At 36.6% G+C, this 25,823-nt stretch overlaps 1 protein-coding gene across 1 annotated transcript in view; it reads right to left on the reverse strand.

Moving 5' to 3' along the window:
• Nucleotides 1–7,914: 7,914 nt before the first annotated feature.
• RFX3 (regulatory factor X3) overlaps nucleotides 7,915–25,823 on the reverse strand; it is a 286,275-nt gene continuing 268,366 nt past the window's right edge. Inside the window, exons 12-17 of the mRNA XM_089656696.1 lie at nucleotides 20,933–21,030; nucleotides 20,701–20,850; nucleotides 17,804–18,012; nucleotides 16,578–16,731; nucleotides 14,498–14,540; nucleotides 7,915–9,507 (exon numbers count right to left, since the gene is read on the reverse strand). Coding sequence (XP_089512822.1) covers nucleotides 9,266–9,507; nucleotides 14,498–14,540; nucleotides 16,578–16,731; nucleotides 17,804–18,012; nucleotides 20,701–20,850; nucleotides 20,933–21,030 — 896 coding nt within the window. The 3' untranslated portion in view covers nucleotides 7,915–9,265. The remainder of the gene's footprint in view (nucleotides 9,508–14,497; nucleotides 14,541–16,577; nucleotides 16,732–17,803; nucleotides 18,013–20,700; nucleotides 20,851–20,932; nucleotides 21,031–25,823) is intronic.

Genomic DNA, 25,823 nt, shown 5'->3' on the forward strand with positions numbered 1-25,823 from the left:
AAATAAGACACAACAAAAGTAAAATGATGGTGTTGTGAAGCTTAGTGGGATAAGAAAGCCCTGAGTAGTTACAAATGAATCATGCTTTTAGGGCTCATGATTTTATTTCTGGACAACACCGACCAATCCTGGCTTAATTTATGTGTGTTTGTACACAAATGTATTTATAAAATTATTTTTTTTATTATACTGGCACTGTTTTATTTAGTGACCCTTGTAGTGGTCTGTGTCACAAATTATTTTCATTATAATTGAAGCAAATAATTTTTCCTGTCACAAAAAGCCAAATTGTAAAAAAGATCCATTAATTTTTAAGTTGTGTTTTTTTTTCTTAAAGGCTAATTACAATCAATGCAATCACCCAATACATTTAAGCTGGTCTGTAAGGTGAGATAACATTTTGTGCCATACACTACATAAAATCACCACAAATAAATATACTGTATGTCTACAAATATTTCTCAATGAGTTTTTGTGTATTGACTTGAGTTCCCCCTTAATTTGCTTGTTGTATAAAAGTACTGAAAATATTTTCAAGTTAAAGATTAATTTAAATAGCAGTCTACAAGGCTGTGTTTCTAGTTGGATTTGCAGTCCAGATTGTGTTTTTTGTCAAAAAAATCATAAAAAAATAAATATATAATAAAATAACATTACAAATTCTTCCAGTGCTATACTATTAGTTCAAATATTTCTTCTACATGGGTATGAGTTAGTCAGTGATGCGTTCACAGAGAATGCTGCTTCCTTCAAACAAAACAAATCTTACAACTCAGAGCTTTCATCCCCAGTGTAAAAAAATAAGGCATGTTGCATATTACTGAAAATAAACTAGTGACACCTCAAATACTACAGGAGATATCCAGCAGTCACTTTGTAAGTGGCTTTCAATAAGACAGAATTGGTAAACTCTACTTAAATCTACTGGCACGTACAACCACTAGCAGCAATGATCAAGGCATGCAAACTGAGAAGCATATACAGTAAATAATTGTGAAGATCAACAGAATAATTGTCAAACTACAACCCTTTGAGTATTGTACAGCTGTATTTAACAGAGATATAGAAAAGAAGTGGCCAGTCAAGCAGGGCTTACAACCACCTAATGTCACTCCCAGAATTCAGTTTTGCGTTGAAAAAATGTATACATTACTCTTTCACAAAAAAAAAAAAATCAAAAACCAAAAAAAGGGCTGTTTTAAGCTGGAAATGAACTGTGACTTATTACAATTATCAAGTATGGCTTATTCAATAATCAGTGCAAGACAGAAAGTGCAAATTTTCCCACAAACTAATCAGAATGTATGTTGCTGATATCAGATAAAAACAACATAGTTTCTAATTTGTTGCTTTTGTTACTGCACTTCGCTCCTTTTTACTGAATAAGTCTCATTGTGTTAAATGCCTTAAGGCTCTATCATCTTGTTCTTGAATGTGATTTTTCCCATAATCTAGCCTCTATGATAACCTCATCAAATATTCATAAGCAATTTACAAATGCATGCATCATGTACCTAAATATGCAAAAAAAAAAAAGCCAAAAATGTTGACTTGAAATGAAAGCTATTGGCTGTACGAGGTTTTCAAATAATAACAAGACTGTAGTTTAGTTCATTGTAGTTTTTGTAGAATCAGTGTCCAAAATGTAAGTTCAGGTTAATAAATGCAATTACTAGGATAATTCACAGCTACACGCTTCAAGCTACAAATAAAAATGCAAAGCATTAAAAGGGGTTCTAATATAATTATACAGACTGCTGATGTTCATATAACAGTGTGTGTACACAGCATTTTACTTGAGGCTTCATATTCACATTATTGTGGCTTTAGGTATGTGATTCTGAGTGTATTTGTAAAATAAGTGACTTGTAAAAAAAAAAAGAAAAAAAGAAAAGAGTTTATTAACTTTCAATTTAACACAGTAGTAAAGAGCAGAAAGTAAAAGTGAAACGTACATACAGGCACTAATTTGACAGTGTCTGAAGTACGGTCCTTGAATTCCTAAAGTGTAAAGCAAGTGCAGTAAAAGTAATTCGAACATCTAACCATGGGTAAGAGAAGCTCTGACTTTTTAAATATATCACAGCAATTCAGTCTATTTCGCTCTAAAGCAAGCCCACTGTGTCAAGCAATTGGAAAATGCTAATTATCTCATACCGAATAACTGATAGGGCAACAGTTCGTATTTTAGACACACAATTGCAATACAATGTTCTGTGGAGAAGTGAATAAATGTAAACAAACATTAAGTTGTAAGATGGACCGCCAAATGCTTTGCAGTAGATTAACTTGGGTTTAACGTACAGAAACATTGAGTTCTGCTTAAACTTGCTCCTTTCAAGGAATGACAATTTTCACAAACAGACCACACTTAGTAGTCAAAACATAAAGGAAATAATTTACACAATCACAAGCTGCATTTTGCATTACCACGTTAAAGGCCACTCCCCTCCATGTGGCTTTGAAAACCAATTATCCAAAGATGTCTTATGTGTGTGGAGCAAAAAATAGAACCGATTGATCTAATACCTTGGTTATTTATTTTACAATGCTCAAAGGGTTAAGCACAACTTTATAAAACAACTCTAATAATATAAATTATGTTTCTATTCCAGTTTTTATTAGCTAATTTTCCAAATAAGTAGTGCATATGTGATTTTTAAAATACTTGCCACAGTTCTGCAGACAAGATAACTGATTATACAGACAAAAGAGGTATTTTCAACCCTTACAAACCAGGCAGGCCTGTATATCAACTTGTAGGCATAACACTTTTTTCTAGCATGGAAAAGGTTGGAGCGGTTTTTTTGTCACTTCTACCTTTTGTGCACTAGAAAAAACCACTTGCGAGCCTACAGTGTAGCACACAGCAAATATTAGGCCTATATATGTTCTTTTATTTCAATGAAAAGGAAAACAAATAAAAAAATATAAGGGAACAACTGAACTTTGTAAATTATATACACCTTGATTTACTTCATTATGCAATATAGTCAGCTTTCTCTTTTTAATTTACTTATGTTATTTAATTACAGTTAACTCTGTCCAGCTACATCCACAGAAAATATAACAATGGAAACAGGATTTTAAAAAAATACAGATACCCAAAGCTTGCCTATGTTTGACCAATGTATGAAGACATATGTAAAAGCACTAGCTTTTGTTGTGCTAGCACCTTTGCCTGAATGTACAGGTTTAAAGTAAAAAAAAAAAAAGAAAACATGCTCAGTTTTTGGTTAGATGCATCTATAGTAGATTACCTGCTAGCTTTATAAAACTGCTGGAGACCCAAGTTGAGAGGTTAGCCCTCTTGAACATTAAGGTCCCCACATCAGGACTATAAACAGGGAATCCAGCACATAGTAGTATAACATTACTACAATGCTTAGTCAAAAAAGATCTTTTGCAGCCAAAGGGGAATCTCTGTGAGATCTGAAGGGCTTACAGCAAGCTGCTGGTTGACTTCATCCATTAGCATACCTAAAACAGTAATTCTGGGCAGACATAGCTTTAAAGAACAGCAGAAACGTCTTGGATATAAAATCCCATTAAATTGCACTTCATACAGTTTTGTTGTCTTACTAGATACTTGTGCTTAGTTCATGCACATGTATACTGTATATGTCAAATAATTATTGTCAATATATAATTTACAAAAAAACAGACAAATGAAATGTATACTGAAGTGAAGAGGCCGTATAGCAGACAATTTTTTCCTTTTTAATTCACTACAGATTGAACTGTAATAAATGTAATGAACACTTAATAGAATTCATATTAAGAATGGGGTTTGTGCAAAGTTAAAGGCTGTCTACCAAATACATGAGGACAGAAGGATTAGGCACAACACACCTGAAACTGCAGTATTCCCGTAAAATGTCTACATTTAAGTGACTGATAGGCACTAAACTTTACAAGCCAAACAGTTCAACACTCCTTTGTAAACAATAAAAAAAAGGACATGGTAGAGCCAAAAAATAAATTATAAATACAATTCTACACACTAAAAAGGCATATAATTAAATTAGTGATCTTTATTAATCCTAAAGAAGCAAGTAAGCTCATAATTTTCACTGAAAGGTATTTTTCTGAGGGCAATTTAAAAGTATTAAAAATTCCATTTGATTCTAATCAAGGCAATAGTTTCTTATACAAAGCACCAAATGATTTTAATTAATCTTTGCGGTTTGATTACAGAACTAAACACTGGTGAAGTGTTAATAGAAAAGAATGCCCTACTTCTGTATTGTTTTTAAAATAAATTGTTATGCATATTTCACATTACACAGTACACACTAAAATGAATTAATCATGTAGGACATAAAAATATTTAAGGATTGTTGCTGCAGACATACAATTTTAGAACTTTAAGCTAACCTAAAGTGATAAAATAAATCCATAGTTATTTTAATATTCAAAACAGAAACCAAAAGATCTTACCTTTTACTGTAGTAAGGGTAATTCTGTACCATGATGTCATTCCCCTAAGATATTTCACAATGGCAGAGACCTCATGGTCAATGCCTTGGCATTGATCATGTGTACAAGAACAGTTTCAGGATTAGCCTTATTACAATAAAAAGATAATCTTTTACTTATATCATATCATGCAAGTGAATATTCTGTGTTTTTCTTCACCAAAAGAGTCTAATATGCAAACATAAAAAATGTAACTCCCCTATTTGCTACACATTTCTTCATATTCTCTCCGGTTGTCAATGACAGACCAACCTCAATCTTCTGCACATAACAGAAAGCTCATTAGCAGATCAGAATAGTGAAGTTATATGTGCTGGCAGGGTTGAAACATTTATATGCAGACCAGGAAGTAACTATGCCCTTCTCACCAAAGATGACAGCTCAGCTAGAAAGGTAACTGTCTGTTAAGCAGACTATATGGAACTTGGTTACGTAGAGAATAAGAGTCAGGTCAGAAGGTAGGACTGCTATTCAAATGCTATTAAATACTAAAAAGATGACTTCTTGCTAAATCCAAGACAAAACTGAGGATAGTTTTCTCTGTGTTTTAACATGTCATGGTAAAGCGACTCTTTCAAAAACAGCCTTATGAACATCCATGCTAATTTCAGTAAGGGCCTACTGACATCTTCATGTTCCAATAACATCGTAATGTGGTTTGCTGTACGTTCCATTAAAAAATTGGTCAAGTGTATTAAATGTGCTGCCAGCACATTCAAAACGAATGAGCTGCTTAATCAGTCAAAGCACATACATTATTGCAATACACAGTCTGAATAAGCCCTAAGAAATTCCCAACATGGCATGTTTTAAAAATGGCAAAACTTTATATTCAAAAGAGACAGAAAGTAACTGTCCGATCCAAGTTTCACATTTGCAAACTAGACTCTTATTATGGACACTCCATTAATTCTACAATAGTACACTTAACTGAAAAAAAGCAATATGCACATATCAATTGTACAGTCTTCTTTTGGTTAAAACCATGTTTAAATTGCATAATTCCCTGGCTATATCACAATAATTAGGAAATAGAAACAAATATGCTGAAGAGTTTGCTTTACAAATTCAACATACACCTACTATATTATATTCTAAAAATTGGAAACATCATGAAAACCACTCAAAATACCTCAGTGTTATATTATGATTTTGTAAGTACATTTAAACCATTATTTTATTTTTTTTTTGAATTGCAAGGAACATGAAAAAATATTTGAAATGTCAGTATTTTACCTATATAAAGGCTTGAATTCTAATTGACTTAAAGAGAATATAGTGTACATAAAAAGGGCAATTAGATACCATTTATAGTAAAGATAATTGACAGCTGGTCTATGCATGGCTGACAAATGGACAAAAATACATTTGTACCTGCATTTTTCTAAAATGACAGAAAATGGTACTTGCAAGCATTGAGCCATTTACAAAATATCCTGTCCAAAATACCCTGCCCTGGGATTTTAAATGGTTTAAAGATTTTAAACGAATGAGCTCTAATCTACTATATATCATTTGCTTTTCTAAGAAAATACATGCTTGGTTTGCGTAATTAAAAAGCAATATTTTATAAAGATTTGTTGAGAGATTTCTTGTTCTATAAAATGCTTTTTTAGAATCTAGATAGGGATGTGTAATTGTTATATTTTCTATGTGTGTTATGTATTCTGTGGATGACATTTGTTTGTTGTTAAAATTTATGTTGGGGCCACGTGATTAAAAACCAAAGGGAATTGTGCTTATTTTTACATACAATAACAAGCTGAGGACTCACAAACTCATTTCCACACTCTCCATAAAGCAAATATAAATACATAGCTTTTTAAGTAAATCTAAAAATCTGATGATCTTGTATTTCCATCATACCTCTCTAATGTGATTCCTTTCTTTTCTAAAAATAAAATAGTATTGATGTGTATATTCAGTCCTAGCCTTTCCCCTTTACTGGAATACATATTTATTCCCAATTACTTTGCATTGTTCAGGACACGTGAAAACCATGATTAGGAGGCAATATGTGAGGGTTTCACTGGAGTGCACATCCTGCCGCCCCTATAAGGATGAACATGACTGCAGCTATGCCAACTTTAGTTACACAACGGAATGTGTCCTAATTAGTATGCTCACTGAAGTGGCTTTCCTTTTCACAGCAATAAGTACATGCAGCTTGGGGGGGCCTTGGACATTTTAGCTACTTGTGGACAAATTCCCAATTATCCCTAGTATCTGCTACTTGCACTAAAGAAAAATACGTCTAGTTACAAAATGGGGAAACACAGAAGGGGAATCTGTTCATTTTCAATCTAAAAGAGCAGAAAGTATTTTCTAATGTATTACAAAATTAGGACTTTTCCCCACTTTCCGTGGGCTTTAAAAACAACAGGCACACCTTGCTGCAAAAAAAAAAAAAAAAAAAAAAAAAAAAAGCGATTTTACAAGAAATAAAATAAAGACAACTACACCTTAGCTTCAGTTCTGTTTAAGGCACCATGAAATAGGCGAGGTACTGTGATCCCTGATGTACATTCTTAAATGGCAATGGTGTGTCTAGCCACCTGCTCAAACCCTACACAAATGGGGACAAGTTCCAATGAGGTGTGCCAGGTACACTGCCTAAAATAGATTACATGCACTTTACTCTTTTCACAAACCTTATCCTACTCACATTAACACAGCAGTCCTAGATGCCCTGGTTATTATATAGAAAAGCCACATTCACACAAGCTTCCTTTAAAGGCACATGAGTTCTATTGATTTTATTTATCTTGGTGTTTCTCTGGTGCAAAATGAAAAATAAGATATTAAGATAAATTTACATACAGCTAAGTTCTATTTCTTTCATAACTAGGATCATATACAGTATATTACAGAACTTGACGGCTTTCCAATTAGTCTTGTTCATAAAAGATAATGCTTCCAAAATTCAGTAGATTAGGAATGGTAATGTGGAAGGATACCTTTGATAATACTGAGCAATGGCATGTTACTGGGTGAATTACCAGGCCTAAAAGTCAACAGAAAAAAAGGACAATAACTTTCCAAGCGGACAGTGCTGAGAGATCAAACACACATCTCATTTAGACAAAGCTTCATCAAATGCCTAAAAAGAAAGCCCAGTTTCTAATGTAACAAGTTTAATATCAATTGTGCTTAAGTGTTTGGGAAATTTGTGTAAAAATGAAAACCTAAGAGCACATTAAGGATAGGTAAAAAACTTACTGCTCAGAATTCAGTCTGTCCACACAGTAAAGGTATAACAGATCCAATAAAGAAAGCTTGGTTGAATAGTGGACTCTAAAAATCTCAACCTTGGTATCATGAACTTGTGTTCTACGAACCTAGGTAACCGTTCTTGATCTTAAATACTATGCGGGTTGCTACATTCCTTGCATTCTATAATTTCTGTATGTTTCTATATGTGTGTGTGTGTATATATATATATATATATATATACACACACACACACATATACATACACACGTACACAGCATAATAGCAGCAGAATGAACTACTGTTATGAAATAGTTTCTGGAATAGCAGGAACACAAACCTATGACATTGGCCCTTATCTATTCTGCACATACATGTCTTTAACCCCATCTTCCCTGAGTTTTGAGTCTTGACATGGCACTCTTTTGGTAACATCAGACTAGTTTCCTTCTACTGCATTTTGACCATGAGGCTATGTCTACTGTGTCATTTTGCACTGCTTCAAAGAACCCATCAGGGTTGAAGAGGTTAAAGTATTATGCTAGACATAATCAGTAAGGAAAAGAGCAACATGCAAAGTTCAATAATGGATAACAACAAATCAGATATCATCGCTGTGAATTTGACTCAATTTTACTGAAATCTGATTGGTTGTTTTGGGTTACTGCACTTAGCACGTAATCAATGTAATTTGTGCAGTTTTACTGAATAAGCCCAGAATTTGGGTTATTATATCTCATACCTTCAGTTATCAGCGTTGTTTAACAGCATATAGCATTGTTACAATAGTATCAAATGCACAAACAGTAGTATCTCAACAGTGTAGCTGAGGGTGCACTTAGCTGAATAAACATTACAGAAAGATATTTACTAAGAGACCCTCAGCCTTTACAGACGTCTTCCTAAAACAGATGGATACAGTTAACGGAAGTTGATTGCGTTGTTCACTGTTACACATAAGCATACTTTTTTCACAACTTTAGCATACTGCACTGTTTTATGCAGGCCATGATAGTGATTAGTAGGGCACAAAGAAGTTGCTTGAATATTCCTTCACACAACAGAACAACAGCCAAAACATTTACCTTCATAGGTATAATTATCTTATCTTACATAGATAAGGGGATTCCCAAAATAAGTGTCATTCGTCTGCTGCCGCACCTTTTTTCTCCAGTGTAAATGATCAGCATTTTCTTAAAAAGATGTGCAACTAATAAAATAACTACAATACAACTCAGCAATAAAATAGATATATAAAAAAAAATCCAGTATTAAAACAACTCCAGTGGAACGTCAAGGAATTAGGAATTGTGATACAATCTGCTTGAAACAATAACATGAATAAAATCAGAAATCATATAAAAACAATATTAACACCAAGCACAAAGAAAAACATGTTTGTACACTGAGAAAAGTAGAGGAAAGTGTGCTTGGGGCAAGGTTGACAAAGAAAGTTAAGGTCACAATAGGAAAATTTGACAACAGTCGACCTTCAGGCGTATTCTGTGTTTCTGCCATACTCTTAAGCCCATCATACATATATTATAAACTTCTTTTTGAAACTCTTTCATATTCACTAGACTGCAGTATAGGTATTCCCAGTGGCACTGCACTGTCTGATGGTCTGAGTGCTTGTGACAATGTGCTCGCTGTGTATTTGGTTCAAAACCAGGCTCTGCTGAACGCTGCCCTCTAGTGATGGCTGCATACAGCCCACCTGGTATGCCTGAGCCAACTCAGTCTTCTCCCTCTTTGCCGGGGGCTCTCCACAGTCATCCATTTCCTCTTCCATTTCACTCTCCACATCGCTTCCCTCATCTGCACAACCATTAAAATACAGAAATATGTCAAAGCATATATTTATTCACTAAGAGCAACAGTATACTTAAAGAAAATCTACTGTCACAGCATGCATGTTCATTTTATAACATGAGCATTGTTACAGCAATAGTTAAATAGTTATTTTTGAAATTTCAATATAAACTTACTTGAAAATATCTAATTTAATTTTGTGAGTGCTGCTTGTCTGCTAGCCATCTCTTTCCTCAACTTCATGGATTCCCTGCATGCCTTGCAGCTTTTCCTCTGCAGTTTACTTTCAATTTCTAAGGACTACATATCCCATCGTACCTTTCTGCCTGCAAGCATTGATTCCTGTACTGACTCCACCTCCTGAAACTCCTTCTCTCAGCACCTCTGTAGCTCTGAAGGCAGGGTCTGTGAAATGTGTGACACAGCAGTGCCTACTTACAGGGCATAGTGAATTTGTGTTACAGTATTCAAGTAAATGTGTGGAGATCTTCACAAAGTAAGTATACAAACTTCAAAACCATTCCGATTAATATAAGTAGGCTAAAAATTTATTGAAATACACTAGAAATAAATACAGTGCCTTGAAAAAGTATTCATACGCCTTGAAATTTTCCACATTTTGTCATGCTACCACAAAAAACGTAAATGTATTTTATTGGGATTTTATGTGATTGACCAACACATAGTGGCACAATAATTATGAAGTGGAAGGAAAATGATAAACGGTTTTCAAAATTTTTTACAAATAAATATAAGAAAAGTGTGGCGTGCATTTGTATTCAGCCTCCCCAAGTCAATACTTTGTAGAACCACCTTTTGCTGCAATTACAGCAGCAAGTCTTTTTGGGATGTCTCTACCAGCTTTGAACAAGAAATTGTTGCCCATTCTTCTTTGCAAAATAGCTCAAGCTCTGTCAGATTTGATGGAAAATGTCTGTGAACAGCAATTTTCAAGTCTTGCCACAGATTCTCCATTAGATTTAGGTCTGGACTTTGGCTGGGTCATTCTACCATATGAATATGCTTTGATCTAATCCGTTCCATTGTAGCTCTGGCTGTATGTTTAGGGTTGTTGTCCTGCTGGAAGGTGAACCCCCGCACCAGTCTCAAGTCTTTTACCAACGCTAACAGGTTTTCTTCTAAGATTGCCCTGTATTTGATTCCATCCATCATCCCATCAACTCTGACTAACTTTCCTGTTCCTGCTGAAGAAAAGCATCCCCACAACATGCTGCTGCCACCACCATGTTTCACAGTGGGGATCGTGTTCAGGGTGCAGTGTTAAGTTTTCTGCCACACATAGCATTTTGCTTTTAGACCAAAAAGCTCAATTTTGGTCTCATCTGACCAGAGCACCTTCTTCCAAATGTTTGCTGTGTCCCCAACATGGCTTCCCGCAAACTCCAAACAGGATTTCTTATGGCTTTCTTTCAACAATGGCTTTCTTCTTGCCACTCTTCCATAAAGGCCAGATTTGTGGAATGCACAACTAATAGTTGTCCTGTGGACAGATTCTCCCACCTGATCCAGGTGCAGCTCCTCCAGAGTTACCATGGGCATCTTGGCTGCTTCTCTGATTAATGCTGTCCTTGCCTGGCCTGTCAGTTTAGGTGGACAGCCATGTCTTGCTAGGTTTGCAGTTGTGCCATACGCTTTCAATTTTCAGATGATGGATTGATCAGTGCTCTGTGAGATGTTCAAAGCTTGGGATATTGTTTTTATAACCTAACCCTGCTTTAAACTTCTCCACAACCTTATCCCTGACCTGTCTGGTGTGTTCTTTGGCCTTCATGATGCGGTTTGTTCACTAATGTCCTCCAACAAACCTCTGAGGGCTTCACAGAACAGCTGTATTTATACTTAGATTAAATTACACACAGGTGGACTCTATTTACCAATTAGGTGACATCTGAAGGCAATTGATTCCATTAGATTTTAGTTACGTGTATCAGAGTAAAGGGGGCTTTTCAGATATTTATTTGTAAAATATTTTGAAAACCATTTATCATTTTCCTTCCATCATAATTATGTGCCACTTTGTGTTGGCCTATCATATAAAATCCCAATAAAATACATTTACATTTTTAGTTGTAACATGACAAAATGTAGAAAATTTCAAGGGTTATGAATACTTTTTCAAGGCACTCTATATGATTTCAAATTTTAACCACAGATACACTTTAAAGAAAATAAAAAAGGTGGTAATAAAGCCCAACACCACACACACCTTTATTTTCAGTTTATATAGGGGAAGGGAGGGCAGTGACAAACTGTCAGGTTTTTATTACTGTCTATGTCCCTGCCTGGCAGATTTACCCCAGCTTTCTTTTTTCTATGACAGGATGTGAAACACATAGTACTGTGCAAACATTTTAGGCACTTGTGAAAAGAAAATTCTACCAAGTGAGGATAATATGAAAAATATTGAAATTAATATTTTTTTAACAACAAAGGACATAAACACAAAAACAATTTAAATCAATACTTTGTGTGTGTCCACCTTTTGGCTTTAACCGCTTCTTGTCTGCCCATAGCTTCTTGTCTGCCCATAAGCCATACCAGAATCCAGATTACTGCCATACCCCATACCAATGTTCAGATCACTCCATATGCCATAACAGAATCCTGATCACCTCCATACCCCATACCAGTGTTCTGATCACCCCATATGCCATACCAGAATCTTGATCACCTCCATACCCCATACCAATGTCCTGATCACTGCCATACCAGCGTCCAGCATTTTAGGGTCTCAACTGATCAGTTTTCAGATATATATCTGATAGTGTGAAAACTTTCACACAAACTAAATAATATACACTGTTTTAGGGATATTTTTATCCATAAAATGTATCAAAATACATTTTTGCCTAAAAGTATGAAGATTATTTATTTGCAAAAATTTATAACAATAAATACGCAAAATAAGTTTTTTTCAAAATGTTTGGTATTTTTTCATTTATATCGCAAAATTAAAAAACCAAAAAAAAAATGGTGATTAAATACCACCAAAAGAAAGCTCTATCTGTCTCAAAAAAGTGATAAAAATTTCATAAGGCTAGAGTGTTGAATGACAGTAATTGTCACTCAAAATGTGAAAATTGGCCTGGACTGGAAGGGGGTGAAAGTGTCCGGACTTGAAGTGGTTAAAACAGCATCAGCTCTCCGATGAACATTTACAGTTATTTTAAAGTGTTACTAAACCCACAACAGTAAAATCAGTATGTATATGCAGTAAAGCATGCTTGTTATACTCACTCTGGAACCTAAGGGGCTAATCCTCTGAATTGTGTAAAAATGCTGTTTGATCCTGACTTCTCTGACCCCCCCTTCATCCAGTGTCCCCCTCTTATCTCCTAAGGCATATTGTGTGGAGACACTCTGCTCACGCTCAGTTTGGTGCATATTGCTATAGAGGTTTCTTTTTCCTTGGGAGAGTGTATGTGATCAGCACAGGGCCAATCAGCACTGTCCAGACAGCGGTCAGGGGTTCTGCATCCTTCTATAACAGAATGAAAACTCCTCCTGCAAGCTTTAACACATGCTCTGCTGAACACTGATTGAAGTCACAAGACTGCTCTAACAGCTGATGAGAAAAGATATTTAGCAATTTATATTTAATAAAATAAATACATTTCCATGTAGTGTACTGTGAGAGACCAGATATACTGAACGCAGGGTCCTGGGTTTAATAACACTTTAAGGAACTTGGCAGGTAGGTTGTTCCAAACATCTAGGAGAAGTAACCACAAGTCTTCTGTGGATCTTGGTAGTCTCAATTCCACATGTCTCTTCGTGTAATCCCAGCCAGACTCAATGGATATTGAGATCAGGGCTCTGTAGGGGTCATACCATCTCTTCCAAGACTCCTTGTTATTTGTTTTACAGATAATAGATCTTTGGCTTTATGTTTGGGGTTTTGTCAAGCTGCATATGAAAATTGAACTGATCAGATATCTCACTGATTATACTGCATAATGTACATTTATCTGCTGGTACTTTCAGCATTAAATAAAGAAGTATCCTTTTGATTTGTATTATTGTATTCTGTTCCCCAGGGAACAAAGCACATGAAGTGCTTTGTCCCACCTTCTTAGATGCAGTCTAAGGCAGGCCATAGATAATGCAATTCTCTTTCCTGCAACCAAAGTTGCAGAAAAAGAAAATCCCTAAATTCCCCCATCAACACTGCTGTCCCTGCCAGGAGAACACAGTGAATATTGCTAGCGGCTATAGTTGCGGGCAACAATTGCATTTAAACATTTGACATGCTGGTTGTACCCATGTCATACAATTGACTTGGATACAATCAGCCTGCCCATAGATGGTTCAAATATCAGCCTGTCCCTGCTAAAGAGAGTTGAACCATCTATGGCCAACTTTAGGCTAGCAGTGCAACCAAGAGCTAGCAAAGAGACCGTTGCTTTAACAGACAGCACTTTTTTCTATCTCTAAGCAATTGCCTGAGACAAGACCCTCACAAAGAATGCAGATAGAGAGGGGTATGTCAGCTAAAAGTTTCTAGAAAAGAAGAGCTTGGAGATAAAGAAAAGTGTGTTCTGTCAAAGCAGCCATCTTCTTGATATCTGCACATTTGGGCAACGGGGAGAGCGACCTGTTCGACGCAGCACTTGGCTAAGACAGCACCTAGGAAGATGAGATAAAGGGAAGCAATAATAAAAAACTGAAGTAGGACTTCTTCTTTAAGGAAACAATTCTTACTTAATTTCCAATTCCATATGCAGAAATGTGGCCCCAAACCTGCAAGGAATGAGCCACCAAGCTCATTCTATAACTGTCACATTTAAATGGTATTAATCTTATTTGTAGTAACAGATGTTGCTAATTGAAAATACTTTGAGGAGTACATTTTAGTACCAATCATGTAACGAAGATGCAAATACTTAAAACAAGATTTGGAAATAGCTTGGATAGAATATCACATTGACAACACAGAATGATTGAATTAAACATGTGAAAAAAGATAAGTAATTACCTTTTTCCATATTACCAGGAGATCCATCAGTTAGGTCACCAAACTACAAAAGGTAAACAAAAAATATTTTCATTTCACACTTTTATATACATTATGTATTGTACAAAAATATGCTGCATTCATTTACAAGTTTCCAATATCTGAAATTATTTGCTAAAAGCTTTCGCTACACATCATATCCTCTAGCTGTTTAGCCCATGTATTGGGTAATTAGATCTGTCTAACTGCACAAATACAAGCATGGCCAAAATAAATGAGAAAGTTTACTGAAATAAACAAAAAGGGTGACAAATCAACCACAGTGAACAGCAGACTAAATTATCAGGCAGACTATCATTGACCAGCTGACCAGTGATAAGGCTGGTTGTTGTTTTTGGGTGCACATAATGATTTAGGACATACAGGATAAAAAAAAAATAACAATAAGCTGAGCAAATTGGTTTGGAACCACTTGAAAGATTAAAAAGTTAGCTGCACAAAATGTGGTCACTAAAGTCAAGGTACATACACTCTGGTAAAGATCAAGATGTTACATATAAAATGAATAAACGTTTTGACCATTATTGAACATTCTATGACTTTGAGAGAAGTGAGTGAAGATTTCAACAAACTAATATAGTAGACCTAAAATAATTAACCAACTTTATCCTATTGCTCTTTGAACAGTGCCTTGCTGCCTATAGTTGATTGTTTGCTTCAGTTGCTCTACCAGGAACTGAAATGCTCAAGAAAAGTGCTTTTCATGCTGAGCTAATAAAAATGACCACAGCTGATCACAAGTCATTTTAGTAGGGTGGGGAGTGATCCTTTTTCCAACCAGTGATTCTGTTTTTGAATTTTAAAAAAAATTTTCTCTGACATGTCGGTGTTACATTTTTAACTTGGATTTTATAAGTTACACTGAGTAAATACAGCTGGATAAAATTAATGTCTTAAATAATTTTTTTCTATACCCAGTGTGTGTATATATATATATATATATATATATATATATATATATATATGCATATATATATATACATACATATATATACATACATACATAGATACTTGCATACATACATATATACACACACACACCTCTGCAGTGTGCCTTAATGGGAAAATGAGAATGTATCTTTCTGTATTTATTTTGAATAACATTTTAGAAATTATAAGCAAAAACCGTCAGCAAGGTATATGTCCAGCGAACACCTATTTTTTATATAGTGGGTAAGAATTGGGTTTTAGTCATACCCTTGGATCGGGTAGAGATCCCATCACACACTGTCCCAGTGACAATGGTTTTATCAGACAGGATATTGGGGAATTTTCTACAACAATACAGACAGAAATAAGACTTTTTTTAGTAGAAGGGAAGGCTAGAATTCCTATCAACTTTTTATTGCTGTATCCCTGCTGCAGATGTTCCCCTACTTCCTTTCTGGTGAAACCACTGTATCTGTGAAAGTAAGCGAGCAGGGATCTTTCTAATGGAGCCCTGGAATGCATTAAAAAGATGTTCTATTCCTTCCAACTTTATCTAAAACTAAGAAAAAGACTTAGCTGGCCATACAATTTAAACCCTACTTTAACATGTTTACAAGGCTTAACTCCTTTGCAGTAAACCGCTTGTTGTTCACAGAGCTGAATAGCTAAAGCTCACAATACACATGCAGCTGAATGAGTCAGAAAATGACTGATGAAACATTGCTCTGTATGACTTCAAAAATAATATGTCACCATACACCTATCTGGAATGCATTCAATTCGACCAAATTCCAAATAATAAGTAATAGTATGAAAGATGCCAGTTTACAAGGGCAGTCTGCAAATTGTGAAGTGGATGCTGACAAACCACTTCACTGTATAATAGTAATAAATGTTATAGGTCAGCTTCACTTTCAGCTTTAAACCAACTGAACTACTGACATACAAAGTTGGAAAGCTGTATTTATTTCATTGGCCATATAAATTAGTTTTGTATGTGGATACTGTAAATAATGTATTTCACAGTTTATATTGTATATTACTAACAAGTAATAGTAAATGGACCTGCTAAAAATAAACCGTTCAGTTAAATGTATGTTGACAAACTCACCTCTCCCATGACTGCGATTGGTGACTCTCCAGTTGCCTGTGCAACCCGGTGTTCAACTAAATAAAACATGTATTCATCATAGAGAAGACGAATCAGATGGAAAGAGCCAAAGCTAGCAGCGCTGCGCAAAGTTAAGTCGCGAATAACCATGGAACTGCATGACAAAAAAAATACGAAGCTTTAAATACTAGCTTGCTACTTTGTTTAGTACTATCAATGCAAAATACACATTAAGAGAATTATTTTTTTTTCTAGTCATAATACAGTATTTCTTTATTTATGATGTAACTATAAGAAAGAGCATAAATATCTGAATGCATTTTTGGGTGAAAAAAGTTCAAATTAGTTATAGTAGCCTAGACTTTAGTTTGGTGCTTTTCTGTGCAATGTTATTATGACCTTACTTCAAATGTTTTGTTTGAAAGGTCTACATTCAGAAAGTTGATCAAACAAGTGACTTCTGTCGAGAAGGGATCACCACACACTGATCAAAATTCGTCCAGTTCAGAATGGAATGAATTTCAATCAGTGTATGGCCAGCTTTACTAAAATGTTACTAATCTAAAGCAGCAATCAGGCCGACTGGCTCCAGCACACTCTTAGTCGATAGGTAGTTCAGTGACAACCCAGGGAAGGAAGAGAAGGACAGGAAGACTATTAACCTCCATTTTAAAGTAGAAATACAGAATATTTCGCAGCATTAATCTAAAGCAGCACACAAACAGAAAAGGATCAAACTCAATGCTACTATTGGATCAAGAATCTGATAACTGAGGCATTGATTCCCCCTTACCCACCACTGTTTTTAAGAGTTACAGAAAAGCATGGTAGCCAGGGACACATCACATAGCTTCACTAGGCCTCTTCCCTGGTAACTAGCAGACAGTGGCCAATGGCGTCACAGAACAGCACTAGACCTTGTCACCGATAACTTGCTGATGAATTTTGCACAATGTTCATCTCAGTTGTAGGGCACCACTTTGGGTGAGACTTTGACTTTTGCTCTTGCCTGTTTTTGTAATACCACAGCAATAGAATTATTTATACCTTTCAACTAATGTGTGCAGATGAATTTCTGTAGAAGGGTACCACTTTACAAGAGATTTTCACTTTGGCTCCTCCCTGCTTTTATAATACCATAACTACTAATATCTTTTGATAACTTTTTCTATATAAAACAATATAACTATATAAAACATACATTACATATTTACACTTAATTTTACCTGTAAAATGACCATTTTAGGAGGAACTGTCGTGCTGCCTTTGGAAAGCTGGGCCTCCCTTCATAAGGTTTCAATGCTTGTGTCACCACATTGTCCAGCCAAGCAGCCCACTGCTCCAAAGTGCTTTGCTGCTGAAGAGTCATCTTGAAGTCTGTTTCTAATCTCTGCACCATATTATCATCACACTGGCACACCCAGGAAGCCTGTTCCTGTCAGAAACCATTACACCATTACATTACACTTCAATAGATCAGAGGATCCTGAATTACTATAATGAGCATTGACCAGCTTGTCTATAGTTTTACTAAACATATTGTTTAACGGACTTGAACAATGGCAGAAATATTTAAAAATCAAGGAAATAAAAAGTGAAGGTAAAGTGTAGGCAACAAGTCATATATCAGCCATATATATTATAGTCAAACTTAGAGTAGAGTAGAAAGTGGAAAGTAAAAGCCTTTGTCAGGTTTTTATTGACATCTGCATCTTTTCTGCTGAGTTAATTCACCAGTCTCCATTTGTGTTGATGACAGCTGTCATTAGAAAAAATGGTGAGGGGAAATCCAACAGGTACATTTATTGCAGTGACAATTATCTAAGAGGAGTATTCGCCTTACTTTAACAAGATTTCTTCTGACTTTCTGTTGTGTTAGGACTAGGAACTAAAGGGAAATTTCCCCAAGACACAGGCAGCAAACAAAATGTAGAAAATTTAAACTACTCTATGCAAAGTGCACCAAAAACAAATGGCTTTAAAATATATCTAAACCCAAGAACAAAAATGTAATATATCACAACTTACCAGTTATAAGATATAGTGGCTGCATTTATTTTTTCTTTGTAATGAGATGTACATTTTCTGCAAATACCTGTTGATCCTATCAGAAAACTCTAACATCTGTTGATCCTAAACCGAAATGTCAATGGTATCAGCTTTCTCAGTTATCTTTTGTGAACACCAAATAACTCCCCTCTATACAATGAAGATGAGAACAGGAGGAGGTGACTGTAGTCCAAATCAGGACAACAGCCATGGCCCCCTCCATAGATATAGTACAGTGAGTGAGTGTAGTGACCCAAAGACAGGAAGTATGTTATTAACAGAATCACCAGGTGAAAATAATTTGTAGCCACCCAATCTATGGAACGGTTTGCTGCAATACATTGCATTTTAGTTTTTTGCTTAGATATGCTTTAAAAAGGACCTTGTAATTATCGCACAAGGCAAATATTGAATCTGTACAGGCTGCAGCCATGGAACAGTTACTTTTTAATAAATTGCTACTTAAAGTGGTTGTAAGCCTCAGACATGAAATATGAACAAAGCAAATCCTTGTGTACTTGTCTCTATCCAAAGCACTGAGTGTGATTTCTCTCTGTTGCCTTGTTCCTTTGTTATCTGCATAAATCACTTCTTATTGCTCTTTCCAAGTCCAAGAGATAATTGGTAAAGGGGGGAGTAGAGCTCCAAAAACAAAGCCTGTGACTAATAGCCACAGCTGGGCATGTTCCCATGTACTGTGAGGGGGGGGGTATCTCCTCCCTCCAATCAGGGTTCAAAGTTCTCCAGACTGAGCTCTGCAGTGTGAAACTTAAGATCCCTGCCCCCTGTTTTTCAGAGCGGAGAGATGCTGTGCAAAATGTGTGTTGTGGAAGACTGTAGAGGAGAGAGGCTACAGATAAACAGGTACAACCTATGTAGAAGGATTGGTTTCATCTCTGTGTATCTAAGGCTAGTTACTTAACTGGGGATATGTATGGGTTTTCATCCACTTTAATGTTTGAAACAAGAATAGTTTTACTTCTGTCTTATTTTCCAGTATGAAATGCAACATTAGCAAGACTTATTGTACAATTATGAAGACGGCCTGATCAAAATCATATTCAAATCAATTTAAATTTTTCAAATCTTTTGCTTCATATAGAGAGGCCACCTACAGGATAAGTTCACCTTTGAGAACACGTTACATGTTCCACCTGTTTTTAGGGTGGAACATGTAACATGTTCCCAGTGCTGCAGCCACTGCCCAATCCCCCCTCCCTGTGACAGAAGTATGGAGAAAAGTTCCCCATATTAGCTGTCAGTTTTTTTAAACAGTGCGACCGTGCGGGGCTCTGCCCACATGGCTGTGTCATTAATTCACAGAGTTCTGTGAATGAAAAAGCTACAATACAGACATCCTTTGCAGCTGTCGGCTTGTAGTTGTCAATAAACTACAACGGCGCTGTGGAGAGTTGTGGTAGTTCATTTAGTTTTCCTGTCAGTGTTAAATTGTCTGATTGTACGAGGTATGAGCACATGGATTAAATAGACAGTCTGCTGGAGACCTGCATGGCACCAGCGATCTCCTGATTGCTGGTGCAATGCTTTGCAGGCTACAAGAAAAAAAAAAAATAGTATGTCCACTCCTTCTCTTCTGCATGGGCCCACATAGCAAGCTGTGTGCTATGGTGGCACACATGGGGTGTGCTCTCGTGCCAGGCAGTGTGTGTCCATACACACACACATACAATGCAGCTCGACCCTGTCCTCCAGATCCATCCTCACAGGGTTGTTTGACAGCAGCAGGAGCCAATGGCTCCGCTGCTCTCAATTTGTCCTGTAAAAAGAGAGACTGACACTGCTACAGATGAGCACAGCACTGGATAGAGAGAGGGCTCAGGTAAGTGTAAGGGGTGGAGAGAAGGAAAAGGTAGTGGGTAATTTTTACCTTAATGAAGGGAATGCATTAAGGTAAAAAAATTTGACTTTATAACCACTTTACTAATTATATTCTGGCATATGCTCCTTTGCTGAGCACTAGTACAATAGTTAAATTGTGTGAAATTGTACACAATCCATACAAATCATCAACGCTGCATTTTTTTTACTTAAACACCATTTATTTTTGCTTTACCTGGACATTGGCGAAGTCCACACGGTTGAGGTCATTGAGCATCTGGTTAATCTGAGATGTGTTCTGAAGCACAGCGCGGGCTGCCTGCGCCAAGTGATTGAGAGATGTATATCTTCGCAGAGTTTGAGCAAAGGCACTTACAGCAGCAACCTGTCACAACAATTTATTGAATCACTGAAATCAGCATCAAGAAGGTATTTTTTTTTTGCCTACTGAACAAGCACACACTCACCTTGGTTTGTATCATTCTCTGTGGAATATTACTCATGGCACTAGAGAGCCAACCTTCAAGGCTTTTTGCAAAATTACGAACGGCTTGGGTCAAGGCACCTTTAAGAAGGAATATGGAGGGAACACAATTTAAAGTATAATTTTAAATATTTAGTACACCAGACATTGAGTAGTCTTTTCTACGAATATAATCTGAATAATATAAAAAGAATATACCAAGAAAGAGGGTGCTCTTTGCTTTAATAAAAGAAATAACTTATAAAATAAAAATGAAACTAACCTGAATGTTAAAACAGATAGATGTTTGCTAATAATTGGTAAACTAAAAGTCTAAGGCTGGGGTCTCCAAACTTTCTAAACAAAGAATTGGTTTACTGTCCTTCAGACTTTAGGAGGGCCAGAGTGGCCAGTGGGAGTAGTAAATCTCCCAACATCAGTAGGAGTAAAAACAAAATGACATAGTACTTGTAGTCAGTGGAAGGTGGGTAATAGGAGAAACAGAGTCCAGTCATTGGTATTAGTGGAAGGAATATTACCCCATCATTGGTATTCGTGGGAGGAATAGTGCCCCATCATTGGTGCCAGTGGGATGAATAGTGCCCCATTATTGGTATCAGAGGAAGGAATAGTGCCCCATCATTGGTATCCGAGGAAGGAATAGTGCCCCATCCTTGGAATTAGCTGGAGGAATAGTACCTAATTGTTTATATCATTGGGAGGAATTGTCCCCATCATTGGTGTCGGTGGAAGGAAAAATTTCACATAATTGGTGCCAGTGGAAGAAATGGTGCCTCCTTGTTGGTGTCAGCGGGAGGAATAGCACCCCGAGGGCCAGATAGAAGCAGGCAAAGGGCTGTATTCGGCCCACGGGCCACAGTTTGGAGACCACTGGTCTAAGGCATCACTGGGGAGCAGCCAAGTCCAAAAATCCACAGAATCACAGAACCAATTCCAAATATTACCTTCCTATGGTCTGCTGGATCCATATAATGGCTCCAAGCAGTTTAGGAAATACCCCCGCTACTACAGGAAACTGAAAATGTGCAACTGCCTGGTATAAACCAGGGGAATCTGCACAATACAATAATCTAGATAACTAAAAAAAAATAAAAAAAATAGTTTAAAATCTGACTGGCTTTTTACAGTTTATATGTTTCTCTACGGATTGAGTAATTCAATAACTAACTTATCACAAATAAAAGATCAGAACCCCTGAAGAAAAGGAAACATGAGATCTTTGCTTACAAAAACCTACTGGATAACTGTAAGGTTTTAAATCCTCATGACCCAAAGCTGTCTGAGTGGTTGCCATAGGCAACAAAACTTGCTCATTTTACACAGGTTTATAGAAATCCTCAGTAGGAACCAATGTATTTTTAACAGCAAAAGGCCCTGTTCATTTTGCTTTTTCATCAAGCATCTACATTACCAGTTTACAGAGCCCCTTGGCGATCTCCAATGCAAAAGCAAACACCAAGTAAGTGTACAACCCTGGCCAATAGTTTTGAGAGTGACACAAATATTAATTATCACAAAGTCTGCTGCTTCAGTGTTTTTAGATCTTTTTGTCAGATGTTACTATGGTATACGGAAATATATTTAACAAGCATATTATAGGCTATTGACAATTACATTAAGTTTATGCAAAGAGTCAATATTTGCAGTGTTGACCCTTGTTTTTCAAGACCTCTGCAATTCGCCCTGGCATGCTGTCAGTCAACTTTTGGGCCACATCCTGACTGATCCCAGACCATTTTGCATAATCAATGATTAATATTTGTCAGCATTTATGGGGTTTTTTTGTTCACCCGTCTCTTGAGGATTGACCACAAGTTCAAGTGTGGGAGTTTCCTTGCCATGGACCCAAAATGTTGATGTTTTGTTCTCCAAGCCACTTAGTTATCACTTTTGCCTTATGGCAAGGTGCTCCATCATGCTGGAAAAGGCATTGTTTGTCACCAAACTGTTCCGGTCTGGTTGGGAGAAGTTGTTCTCGGATGATGTTTTTGTACCACTCTTTATTCATGGTTGTGTTTTTAGCCAAAATTGTGAGTGAGCCCACTCCCTTGGCTGAGAAGCGACCCCACACATGAATGGTTTCAGGATGCTTTACCGTTGGCATTACCCAGGACTGATGGTAGTGCTTACCTTTTCTTCTCTGGACAAGGTTTTTTCCGGATGCCCTAAACAAGTGGAAAGGGGATTCATCAGAGAAAATTACTTTACCTCAATCCTCAGCAGTCCAATCCCTGTAGCTTTTTTTCAGAATATCCGTTTGTCCCTGATGTTTTTCTTGGAGAGAAGTGGCTTCTTTCCTGCCCTTCTTGACACCATGCCATCCTTCAAAATTCTTTGCCTCGCTGTGCGTGCAGATACACTCACACTTGCATATTGACTTTCCTGTGCAAGCTTTGCACTGGTGGTGTCCCAATCCCGCAGCCGAATCAACTTTAGGAGATGGTCCTGGTACTTGCTGGATTTTCTTGGGTGCCCTGAAGCCTTCTTCACAACAATTGAACCTCTCTCCTTGAAGTTCTTGATGATCCAAAAAATGGTTTAATTAGGTGCAATCTTAGTAGCAGCAATACCCTTGTCTGTGAATCCCTATTTGTGCAAAGCAATCATGCCTGTACGTGATTCCTTGCAGGTAAATTAATCTTTGTGTCATTGTCAAAACTCTTGGCCAGGGCTGTACTGTGTCATGGTGACCATTAGAGCCCACTGCAATGATATAATTTGAAAGTTAAATAACAAAAAACAACCAGAACAGTGGCAGTAAACTGCAGCAGATCTTTTTGATGTGTGTTTCTTCACCAAAATCCATTTTAGCCCTTGATTGTCAAACTTCATAATAATTAGAATTGAAATGAATTATAATTTGCAATGTACAGTGAAGTAACAGTAGAACATTGGACAAGCAGTTAAATACTGCAGTTAGCATGGCCCACCAATGCCCAAAAGTGCTCTAGATATTAAAAGGGCATTTATTGGGTACAATGAGTGATAGTGATATTCACAATGATGGCAGAGATTATGCAGCTCCCAGCTCTTTGTGCTAGAAATTAATAAAGTATCAGTCTAACTAAATTATTCTGGTATTGAACCATGGAACCACAGCATATAAATTAAAAGCTATTATATACCGTATAAAACATGCTTTAAGAGTGGATTAAACTTGGTAATATTATTGTATTAAAGATTGTGTCTAGGCAAAAGACAAAGTTATCATTTAAAGTGACCTTGTCACCACAGGGTCACATTTACAAAGAAGCCTACCTGTGAAAGAATCTGAATGTTTGCAGCCACAGGGTCACATTTACAAAGAAGCCCATCTGTATAAGAAGTTCATTGCTTGCAGCCACTGGGTCACGTGCACAAAGAAGCACATCTGTAAAAGACTTGAATGCTTGCAGAAGCTTTTCCTTACAAAGGCAGCTTGAAAAGTAAATAAATGCTTCTTTTACAGGTGTGCTTTTTTGTGCAAGTGTGTTATAGGTTCTGTGATTTTGCAGACTTCCATAAAACATTTGTTGTTTTTAGGAGTAAACAACATCAGTTTTCTTGTGGGAACATCACTCAAACTAATTGCATTGGAACAATGTTTATACACAACTAGTTTCACTGTCTTCTAATACAGTAGGGAAATAGATACTTATGCTGTATATTTGGGCAATGTACACAATTTTAGCTACTGATATTGTTTAGGTGAGCTATTTCAACAGTGGATCCAAAGTTGTGTCAATAAGGATTAACAATAGTTTAACCTTTTGACATATTTGACCCATGGCATGTGTCATACCACAGTATTTTTTTTTATAATTAACAATTTTTATTATAAAATCAAGTGGTACAAATAATTTAAACCAAAAAGCACTATACTGTGCATACATTAGCTTTATGTAAAAAAAAAAAAGAGAAAAATAAACTCATAAAACAGTACAAACAGTAAAAGCAGAAGGTTGTTGGTATACGAAATACAGCTAATGTATCCATTTACTTGCTGTCTAGTTGCAGTCCACAAATTACTTACTAACACATACGGTATGTCCACTCATGAATCAGGGACAGTAAGTAGTTTTTATATGCAGTATTCTACTTAGTAAAAGCACATACACTATACTACATTACTACATGTTTTTTTGTTTCCTTACTTTACCGCAAAGTAGCTAAGAAGATACAAGTAAAACAGCAAGTGATTCTGGTCAATTTAAATAATTCCCTACCTACCCCCCAAAGGTTTTATATTCAACTGTTTACGCTCTCTGAAAAGCCACACAGTGCGGACATACAACTGCTGCTAAAAACCCTCCATGATCCTTCCAAATTCTGCTGTGTATGTTTAGGCAAAATCTAATTGGAATATGAAATAGGAATATCTGGCATGCAACATTTATCCAGATTTGTACATGTGCAGGAGACTTCAGGACTGGTCAGAAAAGTTTGCAGCAGTGGCCGTGTAGCTCCCTGTAGCCTGCACAGTGTGGATTTGTCAGAGGCATTAACAGGCGAGTATAAAACCTTGGAGGAATGGAGGGAAATAATTTCAAGGATACCCTTACTGACATAAAGTTACTGTTTAAGTGGCTCATTTACTTACATGTGGCATATAGAGGACTTTGGGGGCTCTGGAGTGTCAACCAGTGAGGCTTCATTTAGACGTGCAGTTGAGGGTTGAGACATGGTTTTGCCTCCCACCAACCACCTCTCCTTAAGCTGAAATAGTCCCGCAGCAAAGTTTAACCAACATGTAGTGATTGGCAGGTGGCATATCGGATGAGCACTACACATTATAGCAAATGGGAAAGCGCCACAACCACCACATAACTGCATGCAATGCACGTCGTTGTGGCGTGTTTGTTGGCAAAAATGGTTAAAACAGGCAGTGAGTAGGC

Source organism: Staurois parvus, unplaced genomic scaffold (genome assembly GCF_062004578.1).
Source record: "Staurois parvus isolate SC_StPar_1 unplaced genomic scaffold, SC_StPar_1.0 ptg000929l, whole genome shotgun sequence".
NCBI classification, from domain to species: domain Eukaryota; kingdom Metazoa; phylum Chordata; class Amphibia; order Anura; family Ranidae; genus Staurois; species Staurois parvus.